The sequence below is a fragment of the Oratosquilla oratoria genome, chromosome 5, assembly GCF_046742065.1.
Source record: "Oratosquilla oratoria isolate Oo_2021 chromosome 5, ASM4674206v1, whole genome shotgun sequence".
NCBI lineage: Eukaryota > Metazoa > Arthropoda > Malacostraca > Stomatopoda > Squillidae > Oratosquilla > Oratosquilla oratoria.
In genome coordinates, this window is record NC_134781.1 from 64,443,184 (window position 1) to 64,455,683 (window position 12,500).

General features: G+C 38.3%; 1 protein-coding gene across 1 annotated transcript in view; it reads right to left on the reverse strand.

Annotated features, from left to right (window-relative positions):
- Positions 1–10,240: 10,240 nt before the first annotated feature.
- LOC143025254 (uncharacterized) overlaps positions 10,241–12,500 on the reverse strand; it is a 9,127-nt gene continuing 6,867 nt past the window's right edge. The window contains exon 2 of the mRNA XM_076184716.1: positions 10,241–10,968. Within this exon, the coding sequence (XP_076040831.1) occupies positions 10,309–10,920 (612 nt within the window). The 5' untranslated portion in view covers positions 10,921–10,968 and the 3' untranslated portion in view covers positions 10,241–10,308. The remainder of the gene's footprint in view (positions 10,969–12,500) is intronic.

Here is a 12,500-nt window from a genome sequence, read left to right on the forward strand (position 1 = left end):
AAATTACAAGGATTTTCACGTACCACGTGAGCTCCTTCCACGGTAAGATTTACCCAAATTGCTGACCTGTAGCTCCCATCTTGACACTGTAATGGAGTACAGGAAGTTTTAACTATAATGTTAAATTAGCAATATCTAGTCTATAGTTATTTGTAATTATTTTTAAAGGAAAAACTATATGGAATGAAATAATAATCTCCATCTCCTACCCTTGTCCTCTTCTTTCATATGTGTGTTACTTTGTCAGAAATAATCCCTTATGTTAATTCAATAATTAATATAATTTTTTTTTTTTGTCTGAGTCGCACTGCAGTCAACTACCTGGATTCTCCTATTTCCTAATGTATATTCTTCCCAAAATCAGCATAAATTGGTAGAATGAAACTTTTGAATTTATCAAAATGTGAGAGTAAATGCTAATCATAAGTAATTTAATGCTCTGCATGTAAAATTAGGTTATAATTGGGTAACAATTGGGTATAACCCAGTACAAGCAACAAGCTATGCCTATTGTCATATAGTCAATGTCCACGTGTTTGTTTGTTTGTTTATTTTTTCGTGTTGCTTGTAAGTTGACCACCAGCATGTAGCTCAGCGTCTCCCTAACTTTTTTGGTCATGCCCCACCTAATCACCCCTAGAGTCCTAATGTCCCCCCATGTGGTGATATATAATTTTTATTTAAAAAATTAACTCAGTTTCAGGTGAAGAAGCTTAAAACACCAATACTTTTATTTAATTTTTAAACTTTTATTTTCTACTTAAATTTTCAACTTAAAGTTTGTTAAATCATAGGCATAAACAAACTTCAAGACAACATGGCATCGATGGAAAAGAAAAATGAAATAAACATTAGACAATTAAAGTTCTGAGCAACAAATTGGCAGTGCAATCGGGGGTAATTTGAAAATCGAAGACAGAATGATGAATGAAATAAATGTGTGATTGCTACATTTTTATTCATTGGAATGTTACAGCTAATAGATCACAAGAACATAGAATTTGATTACCAAAACACCTAAAAATCAAATTGCCCCTCTGTATGGCGTGCGCCCCACGTTAGGAACCACTGATGAAGCTTAACACCCTCCCCCCCCTGTCTCTCATCAGGGTATATCATTGTCACACCAAGAAGGTCAAGATTGATCAGATGACAGCGGGAGGTTTGGTTGTCCCGTACTCAGGTCATATGGACGGTCCTATGGCAGGGTGGTGTAAATTGCCAGTTTTGTAGATTGTTATATTTCTTTTCCTGTCATTTTCCTTTCCTTATTGACTTAATGTGACTAAATTAATTTACCACAAACTTGTAGCAACGATTACATGTGTCAGTGCGCTCCGACACACTTTGATTACTGGATTGTAATTTATGTTTAGACGTATGGTAACGGTGATTCCGTCAGAGGCAGTCTGGTCATGCAAATTGCGCATTTGAGTTGTCAGTCAATAATTTTGTTGTTTTGCTACTCTTTTCTGTATTAGTACTAAGGAAATTTGGATATATATTTTCTTTGTGTGTGTACTTTAAGGTTAGTGTGTAAGTGGTTAGGCTGTGACACAGATATCCAGAGTTGGACAGAAAATATTTCTTTGTTCAACCCTTCGGCTCCATTGACCTGTCGGGTCAATTGCGAATATTTCATGTAGGTTTCAAACCACCCTCGGGCTGCCTCACACTTCTCGCTGAACGGTGACTGTCCACCCGTCTCCTTTAACACGGACTTTTCCCACAGGTATGTAGCGCCAGTTTAAGTACATAAATGTAAGTTATTTCTATAGACATGAGGAACTACGTCTTATGTCTGGTGTAATGTTTTTAGTTTTATTTTAGGCTTACCTTTTGTCAATTAGGAGTGTCAAACGGGCTTTTTCCTGATTCTCATGTATGACCTTTTACTTTGTTTCTTATATGTTTACCCACAATACACGTTAGTTAAGTGCAGAAATTTTTAAGGTTTAGTTCATAATCACACGTGATTTTCTAGCTTCTGATATATATATTTCCTTGTATACAGGTGTAAATTAAGAAATCGAGTGATTTGTTATATCATTTTTGTGTGAATTAAGAAAAAAGCGAAACACTCTTTTTCGTTCCTGGACAAAAGAAAGAAACTAAGAATAATTTTAAACTCTTACGTTTCAAAACCTCCAAAAGAAACACTACATGTTTGCAGATGAAGCAAAATTTATGAGAAAATGTGAAAAACGAGGAGGACGGTAGATTGTTGAAGGAAGATCTAGTCCTTATTTTTGCATGGAGCAAAGAATGAGAAATGAAATAAAAAAAAGAATGCAAAGTACTGGAAATGGGAAGTGAACCCATTACAAAAGCAAAAGAGGAGAAAGATTCCAGAGTATTGATAAAAGACTACCTGTCACTTGAGAGATCTATCAGCAGGATTGTGTGAGAGACATACGGACTACTGCAGAAGATTAAAGTAGCATTTCACTATATGGATAAAAAGACGATGGAAAAAAACTCATCGAAACTCTAATACATCCAAGATTGTAATATGCATCAGTAATATAGTCCCCACATTGAGTGAAGGATATAAGCAAGATCGAGAGAATACAAAGGGCAGCAACCAAACTGGTCCCCAGCCTGGCAGATAAACCATATGAAGAAAGACTCAAACCACTTGGTCTACCAACTTTTAAAGATCGAAGAGAGAGAAGTGATATGATTACAGTATTCAGGTCACTAAAGAGGGTAGATTGCAGTGAAAGAAGAGATCTCCTGATATGGAAGGGCTTTAAGAGGTTATGGGAGCAAATTAAGAAAGCCCACATGTCTAAAGGATGTAAAGAAATACAGTTTTCTATATAGATGCATAAATACGTGCATACCTTTGAAAGTGATATATCCCGAGCTCAATGCACGAGCTCAATTTTAGATATAATTGGAAATTAAAGACACAGATTAGATTGGAACTGTACGTGAATTTGAAGCTAAGTACGATAAAAAGAAAATAGAGAATAGGAGACGGGACCCAACGAGCGTTGCTCTTTTCCTGTATACTGCAATTAGGTAAATACAATTAAGAAATACAACTGGGTCATTAGCAACACCCTTTAAGACTTGTCCTGGCCGATTGATGTTTTTGTGCATGTAATTTATGGTCACTAATGCTAAAATTATATTGATTTCATTTCATGGTCTGGGAAGAGTACACATAGAGTGGTAGAGTTTGTTTTAGGAACTAAACATACACTAAGGCTGTATAAGACTGTGAATTATAATAAAGGGCCTCAAAATGATAAAGAATGAAAAGAGAAAGAAGAAAAATAAGTGTATGCTGTACCCACATACCCCCCACGCTATATCTTTTACTGCAAATCTGCACCAGTACTTTCATTTTCTTGCTCTTTTCTGAAGACATAATCATGAATACATTTGGAATACTTGTCAATATTTCTCGGCTAGTCTAGCCACATGACGCTTCTTAACACCATTAAAAAAAATTACAATTACCCTGATTCCAAAACCGGGAAAAGTACCAAATAGGGTAAAACATTTTAGACCTATCTCACTACTTGAAGTAGCCTACTAACAAATATACTAGAAAAAATAATCAACGTAGTGCTAAGATAGCATCTCAAAGAAGAAGAACTATACAACTCCAGGTAATATGGATTCCGGCAACACCATGGAACAACTACCACCATTGCAAGAACATATAAACAGACACCAAACGCAATGTCAGTACGACATCAATGTACATTAGTATTCCGTAACATCAGCAAAGCTTTCCACAAGGTGTGGCACGATGAACTGAAGCTCAAAATTGTCCGATTACAGCTTCCAGAAGAAATAACAAGACTTCTTTGCTGATTCCTTACAAGGAGCACAGCGAGAATACGATTAAAAGACTACAAAAGTGATCAATTCCTCCTCAAGAGTGGTGTACCTCAAGGATCGTCTTTAACCAACACTATACACTGTGTACACAGCAGATAATCCCCCTCCCACGGTAAGCAGCGACTATATAATGTATATGGATGACATAACACAAATCATAACCTATCCAAGAAAATCGACCAAAATGATGGCGAAGCAAGCAGAAAGAATCAGCCAGATCACGGAATTTGAAAAGCATACATACATACATACATACACCAAGGCTTTTTTCCCCTTCCAAGGGAGGTAGCCAGAAAGGGAAAGGCATAAAAACACTCCCACCCATTTCATCCCTAAATACACTCCACACCCCTCCCACCCTCCCTCTCATCTGAGCACCTCCTGGATGACGGGTCATCCCTGCACCCTGCCCACCGCCCTGGGTCAGAAGCAGTGTCACAAGACACAGTACATCCACAGCAAGGCCGCTTCATTTAATCGGCGACCCCCCCTCTCCGTCCCCCTTTGCATATAAGGCGAGGACGGGGAGAAATCCCTTCGGGCTGCGTCAAAATTCACTCACACATACTACACCATTCCTCCTCATACAGTCACAACATCATCCATATACAACCATTCTCCACTCACCTCTGTCTTCCGTCCTCTCCCTTCCTTCCTCAACAGACATTCCCCTCTTCCCCAAAGCCCCCTTCACCCCATCCATCCACCTCATCCTAGGACGTCCCCTCATGTTCACTCCCTCCACATCTGCCTTCCATACCTCTTTTACTAGTCTTTCTTCACTCATTCTTTCCATGTGTCCAAACCATCCTAATATTCTTTCATCAACCCTATCTCCCAAATCCTTTTTCACCCCTGTTCTCCTCCTCACCTCCTCATTTCTCACTCTATCCAGCCTAGTAACCCCCACCATACTTCTCAGACACCTCATCTCAAACACATTTAAACTCCTTCTCTCTTCTTCTCTTATGTTCCACGTTTCTGCCCCATACAGTGCTGTTGGCACAATCACTCCTTCATACAGTCTCCTCTTCGCATCCATTCCCAAATGTCTATTCCTCATTACACTCTTTAATCCACCAAGGCATTTACTCGCTTCTCTCAATCTACATTCTACCTCCACCTTCACTCCACCTTTTCCTGCTACACTTGCACCCAAGTATCTAAAACTATCCACTTCCTCCAGTCGCTCTCCCTTAATGTTCACTTCCAGTCTACTGCCACTTTCACCCCTTGTACATCTCATCACCTTACTTTTACCCACATTTATCTTTAGCTTTCTTCTATCACATACTCTCCCAAACTCTGCCACCAGCTTCCTCAATCCCTCCACTGACCCTGCCACAAGCGCAGTGTCGTCCGCAAACAACAGCTGGCTCACCTCCCACTTTTCTCCATTTTCTTTAATCATCTCCAATCCCTGACCCACTACCCTAGCATTCACCTCTCGCACCACCCCATCCATGTATAAGTTGAACAGCCAGGGCGACATAACGCATCCTTGACGAAGTCCCACCTTTACTTCAAACCACTCACTCTCTCCATTTCTAATCCTGACACATGCTCTACTACTCTCATAAAAACTCTTGACAGCTCCCAAAAGCTTTCCTCCTATCCCATAAATCTGCATAGCCTCCCACAGTGCCTTTCTGTCTACCCTATCATAAGCCTTTTCCAGATCCATAAAAGCCCAAAAAACATCCTTCCCCTCTCCTATAGCTTTCTCACATATCTGTCTTACCACAAAGATCTGATCTACACAACCTCTACCTGTCCTAAATCCACACTGTTCCTCACCAATTACTCCTTCTGTTCCTCTCCTAATCCTCTCAATTAAGATCCTCCCATAAGCCTTCCCTACTACATTCACACTTGTCCCCTTTTCCCTTGTAAAGAGGAACTATACAGGCACTTCTCCAGTCCTCCGGTACCCCACCCTCTCTCCAGCAAACATTAAACAACCTCACCAACCAGTCCACCATCACTGAACCTCCCTTTTTCAGACATTCTGCATGGCATCCATCCAGACCAGGTGCCTTACCTGCTTTCATCATCTTTACAACTGCCTTCACCTCATCCTTCCTTATTACTCCTCCATTCTCCTCACTCATCACTCTCATTTTCTTCGCATTTCCCACTGCAGCTATCTTTCCTTCCCTATCCTCCTTCACATTTAGCAACTCCCTAAAATATTCTGCCCATCTTCCCCTTACTGCCATCTCTTCCATTATCATCTCTCCATCTGTACCTTTTACCTTTTCTTCCCTACTTGATTCGCCTCCTCTTCCTCTCTTAATTTCTTTCCAAAACATCTTTTTATTACTTTCAAAATTTTCTATCATACTCCTACCCCATTTCACATCTGCTCTCCTCTTTGCCTCCTTTACCTTTTGCTTTACTTCTCTTTTCTTTTCTTTGTACGTCTCATATGACTCCCCCCGTCCTCTTTTGTAACCAATCTGTGAATTCTCGCTTCTTCTCTTTTACAACCTTCTTTGAAAGAAGCAATGGAAAATAAAGAACAATAAATCCAAATTAGAGGTGATCCCATTTGCGAAGTTCAGCTCGACAACAATAACAGTAGGAGATGAGACCATCGAATACTCCACATCTTGAAAAATACCTGTACGGGGAATTAAAGTAATTCAGAGGGACATACTGACCCATGTCAGCGACAGATTGAAACAGGCCAGAGAACGTAAAAGTACACCTATAGAAAATCTTGGTAAGGCCTATAAGAGAATACCCATACGTCTCTATCAACACTATCGAAAAACTAACTACAGAAACTACAGAGGTTTCAAAACAAGTTACTTAAGTTTGCCAGCGGACAAACCCCCATCACTTCATGAAACAATCGATGAAGTCCATGAAGGAACCAACACGGAACCTCTCTGCATCACACTCCGCCGTATGGCGTATCGAACCTGGGACAAATTACTTGAAGAGCCAATTACCCCAGAGTATCTGAAAGGAAACAAATGACAAGAAAGAGCACAGCCCTCTACATGGTGGCCTTAGAGTCTATCAAGAACCCAGACACTATCACCACAACCAGTATACATTGTATCGGACCAACCTAGTTAATAAGTAAACTGCAATGGAAATAAACAAGAAAAAAAGGAAAATAAAATAAAAAAGAAAATAGGTTAGCTAGCTTAGTTCCTCCCAGTGAATAGATATGGAGTGTCGTCCCTCTCTTTTCATTAAGTACTCCATCCTTTCCAGCTTTACATATGACCATCAAGCTGTAAAGCTCTAACGTATTTAACTCTTTCCTAGTATAAAAAAACTTGCAACTATTCCATGTGACCTGAGAATTTCAATTGCTGTGTTGCTTTACAGAAATGCTAATGCACCAAAAATAATCAGCAACCCAATTCATACTTCTTACACATGGCTAATGAATAATTGATAACTGTTCTCTATATTCTACCTAGAAGCTTTTATGAGTGTTTATCTGATGTTCTGTTTTATTTTTATGTTTCTGCTGCAGCTGATTGTTTTGGACTTATGTTTTATCTCACCCCCTGCAATAATGGCGGAGGTGTTGGGATTGATGGTTTTGGGTTGGAGGAAACAGTGTTCGCTTTTAGTGAACACTGTTTAAAAGATTAAATGAATATATAGATAAAAACTAAGTAAAAAGATAAACAAGGTCATATATTATTTCTTGCAAACTATCGTAATTTAACCAGGTGTATTTAATTTTGTTTGTATATATAAAGCCGTACCCAGACGATCGGACGTGCCCGTCGGCCAGTGCGGTTGGTGGGCAAATTCTGACGGGCATGCCGTAAATGTTGTCCACACGACCGAGTTGATGAGTAGCTGGGCGTGCCCGACAATGCCATTAGCGTGTGGAGTAAGGTACGACATGTATGGCGCCAAGCATTGTTAAGAAAATACTCTGCACCATGATAATTGCTTGGTGTCTAAAGAAAAAGAAGACAAAGAAACGTGAAATGTGGGAGGGAAGCCTGCTGTGGGTTCACGATATTAACTTGCGTTTGGCAGTGTCGAAACTCAAGCTACCGGGCACCCCCTTAGTGATTTCGCTCGACGAGCACTCGGGTAATTTGACCGTTTGACCGTCAAATGTGTCCGTTAACGGGCATGCCCGCCGATCAGGCCAGCTCGTCTGGACAGGCCTTAACTCATAATCCAACCTAATCAAGCTTAGTGAGGCGCCCTGCCCCAGACCATTGTTTCAGACCCAAGACTATTTTATGTAGCATCGGGTGCAGAGCCCCTTAAAAATGTCATACATATACAACATACACCCATCAAAGCTATCTTGACTTCATGTGCATCTACATCTTCATTCATGAGACTAATGACAGGTACAGTACATTTAAGTGAGCACAAACAAATTTTGCTGTATTGTTTTGAGGAATGTTTTCACCTTAAGTAGAACTTGTTACACTGATACTATACATATATATATATATATATATATATATATATATATATATATATATATATATATATATATATATATATATATATATATATATATTTCTAGGGCACAGGTTCTCACGGAGACAATTTTGATTAAAATCAACTGCGCTAATAGATTTAACTATTTTCAGTTGTATCTTCTTAAGTTTAAGGAAGGACTTCCTATCAACTTCATTCAGCTTATGAACGAAATCATCCATGGTGAATGTGAAAAGAAAGGCGCTGGTGAATGCCGATGGTTTCTATTTGATGTGTAACAGCATGTAAAAAACTGTTGACAACGACGCCTTTCTTTTCACATTCACCATGGATGATTTCGTTCATAAGCTGAATGAAGTTGATAGGAAGTCCTTCCTTAAACTTAAGAAGATACAACTGAAAATAGTTAAATCTATTAGCGCAGTTGATTTTAATCAAAATATATATATATATATATATATATATATATATATATATATATATATATATATATATATTAGATTGAAGAACTCACACTCTCAAACAAGGTCAATCAGGATTGATATGTAATGCAGTCACATAGTAATATATCGCACATTTGTCAGTAATTATTCTCGTCCAGCATCTACAGTAATGCAACAGGTATGTAAAAATTCTGTTAGATGTTGATCATACACGTTTACAATTAAGGAATGCATGAATTATTGTGGAATAGTCATTGACCTAATCATTAGTGTACATCCATTGTTTTATTGTGGTAAGAATTATGATTTACAGTTGCGAGTCATTGCTTTGGTAGTAATTGAATATTGTGCAGGAGGGACAGTGAAATTGTTTGACTGGTGTACGTTTAAGGTCTAATGACTGAATATTATTGGAGAACTTGTATAACCAATAGATTTCCTGCAAATATTTTGATTTTAGTGGCCTGCTTATGCGTGTCAATCAATCAATCTGTTGCCCTGGTTCTTCCTCGCAGAATACTTACAGCTCCTAGGAAGCCGGACACAGCCAGTAGTTTAGCCCATAAGTCATTCGATGAAGAGATCTTCCGTTGATCTCTGGAAAGGGCTAGTGTAAGACAATGTAATATAATGCGCTCTGTATATTCTGTGTAGCTGTTAAATCTGGGTCAATTTAGGTGTTCTAGCAGCCCAGTTCTCTATTAATACTCTTGTAATGGATGGTGACCTGAATGTAGATATACTAGTGCCATTCTTTCTTGTCATGTAAATAATTTTTCTCAGTTCGGTCGATTTATGGGCTAGTGGCAAAATTTGTAGAATTTGGCAGTCTATCATGGAGTGTTTGTTTTGTGATCTAAGAAGAAAGTAGAAGGGAATGGAGTAAAAGGAAGGGGAAGACCGAGAATGTGGTGGAAAAAAGGCTTTGAATGCAAGAGGAATGTCTGTCGAGCAAGAAAGAAAGGGTGGAAAAGATAGTAAAAGGAAACTGGTTGTAATATGTAGAATTTGGCAGTCTATTGTGGAGTGTTTGTTTTGTGATCTAAGAAGAAAGTAGGAGGGAATGGAGTGAACTGAAGGGAAGACCGAGAATGTGGCGGAAAAAGAAATGCAAGAGGAATGTCTGTCGAGCAATAAAGGCTGAAAAAGATAATAAAAAGAAAATGGTTGTAAATGGATAAAGAACTAACGCAACGTGAAAGGATATTTTTGTCTGCCATATAATGAAGCAATAAGGGTAAACTAGATCCAGTTCTTAGGCCCTGCTATGGAAGTCCTGCGTTTTGCTGCACTGCTTGAGATCCAAGAGGTGTGGCAGGGGACAGGGAGGATTCTTCATCCTAAAGATGGTAGGATGGGTGGGGCAACAAGTGGGATTCAACTTATGCTAGGTTGAAATGAACAGATGAAAGTGTAGATGTCATAGATATTACTGCTTCTTTCTTTTTTTATCTTCCAGTATTTCCCTTGTGTTTTATCTCTTGGGAGAAAGTAAATAGTTGTTTAAAAATATTATTTATTAAGAATATGACCTTAAAAATCTATATTAAAATTTCTAATATTAACACTAGGAAGAAATGAGAAGGTCCATGCCGCCCAAGATGGCACAGTGACCCCATTCCATCTTCATGGCCCCAAAATGGCTCTGCCAGGAGGTCCCTCTGTATGGAGCCACACTGTCAAAGCGAGAGTTGAGATAGATCCTGTAGAACTTGTGAGCTTCAAGCACCAGAGGATCCTGAAGTACGAACTGCCCAGTGGCTGAACTCACTGTCCGGAGGGTGTTGAAACTCTGGTCTTTGATCTCAAGTTTGCCTTCAAAGGATAGGACAATTCTGTGTAAAGTGACATCATGACTGAAACACAAGAAGTCAACAATGCGTTCCCCCATGCCAACCTCCTTTGCACTGTCATGGTTACTGTTGTATGAATGAAGGCCTCTCTGTTTATCTGGGGAAGTCTTGGAGGATCTGCCATGTGTGGTAGTCCGTGTTCTGAGCCTGCAGGTCCCAGGGGAGACCTTTCCTTTCATGGACACACGTGTGAAGTTTTTCTTGTTTGTGGAGAATCTGGCGGGTGACAGGATCTTTGGAATGTCTCTTGCGGGAGATGGAGACATTGACCGGAGCATGTCTCTTGGTGGAGTCATAAGTCGTGACATATCTTTGATAGGAGACATTTTGTGCTGAATGTTCTTTTCTATGTTGAGTAGTAGATTTCCTTTCACCTGTCAAATGAAAGAAACAATTATATAATATCATGTGAACTAATTCAATTTAATACAACATAAAATACATTGTTTTAAATGGGGTGACATAATGCAGATAATTTAATTTTTTCCTTATCATTGTAATTATTATATTATTCTGATTTTTTTTTTTAAAGTAAATATGTAACACTCTGTCCAACCTGGCAGTCATGCTGATTTCATACTTGGCCCCAAACTCAAAGAAACTTTTTACTACAGGAAATGAAAAATGCACCAATTCTCATGTGGTGTCTATTAAAACATATACTGTATCAATATAATGAATTCCAAGGTCTGAAATTACCTACTTCCCAATTGAGAAATATGTTCTAAATTTTAGAATAAGGAAAATGTAGATCTCCCCTCCCTCCCGCGAACTTACTTATAGGATGCAGCTGGTTTAGCATCTCCTCGAAAGAACAAAACGGCATTCAGAGAATTTTACATGATCCTTGGCCCCCATAACTACATAAATTTTCTACAATCAATATTTTAGGGATTTTAGTGAGAACCCTTCGGACAATAGCCATTCTTTTATGATCGAAGACTAGTCTCCACTAAAAAAAAATAGGTAGATTATATATAAGAAATAAAATAATAACAATAATAGAGGTGATCACGCCTTGCTTCTACTATTCCTTATTTCTATTGTTGTCTTTAAGTCTCTCATTTAGCACTTCAGTGACTCCACAACTTTGGTGCGACATTATTTCCAAGGAGAGAAACGGTAGTTATGGTTAACAAAAAAGCTAATCTTGGATCTTCCTATTATCTGAGTAAAATTATTTGAAAAAAATGTTAAACGACTGTTAGGCAATTTAGAGAAAGTACTGGTATTACTCTTCACAATTTCGCTAAGATGAAGTCAAAAAGGATACAAATAAATAACATATTTAGCCATAATATTAACTGTAGAGTAGCGTAGCAGACTAACAAACTAATCTTATGTATTAACTTACACAGCGGGTTCTTTTTCATGTTATCCCTTGGCTTACACATTACAATTCAATTGCACGTTCTCTGTTCTTTGACATGTACGTCATAGAAAACGGTAAAATTATATGAGTAACTACAAGAATGGTACCAGTAACACCATTTCTATTATTTTTTATCAAATACGAATGATATGTTATTTTATACAATTACAGAATATTTACCGTACATTTTTATATTAAAAAATCATACAAACAATTATATTGTTAATTATTTTGTAAACGAAAACTGTGAAGAGATGTTTCGCACATGCGTGAACAGCAAACTCGTAGGTTGTCTTTCAGCTTCCTGCGCCTTTCATGTTCACATAGACGAAAAAAAAATAGTACAATGGTAACGTTGGTTCACGTACAAGCCTCCTTGTTCCTAGTTTCTTTGCCAGAGAGTAGCAATATTGCTCGCGCGATCAATGTCTTCATACTTATGACATGAAAATAAGGCATATGAATGGGATCTATCTATACTGTATATATATATATATACATATATATATATATATATATATATATATATTCGTG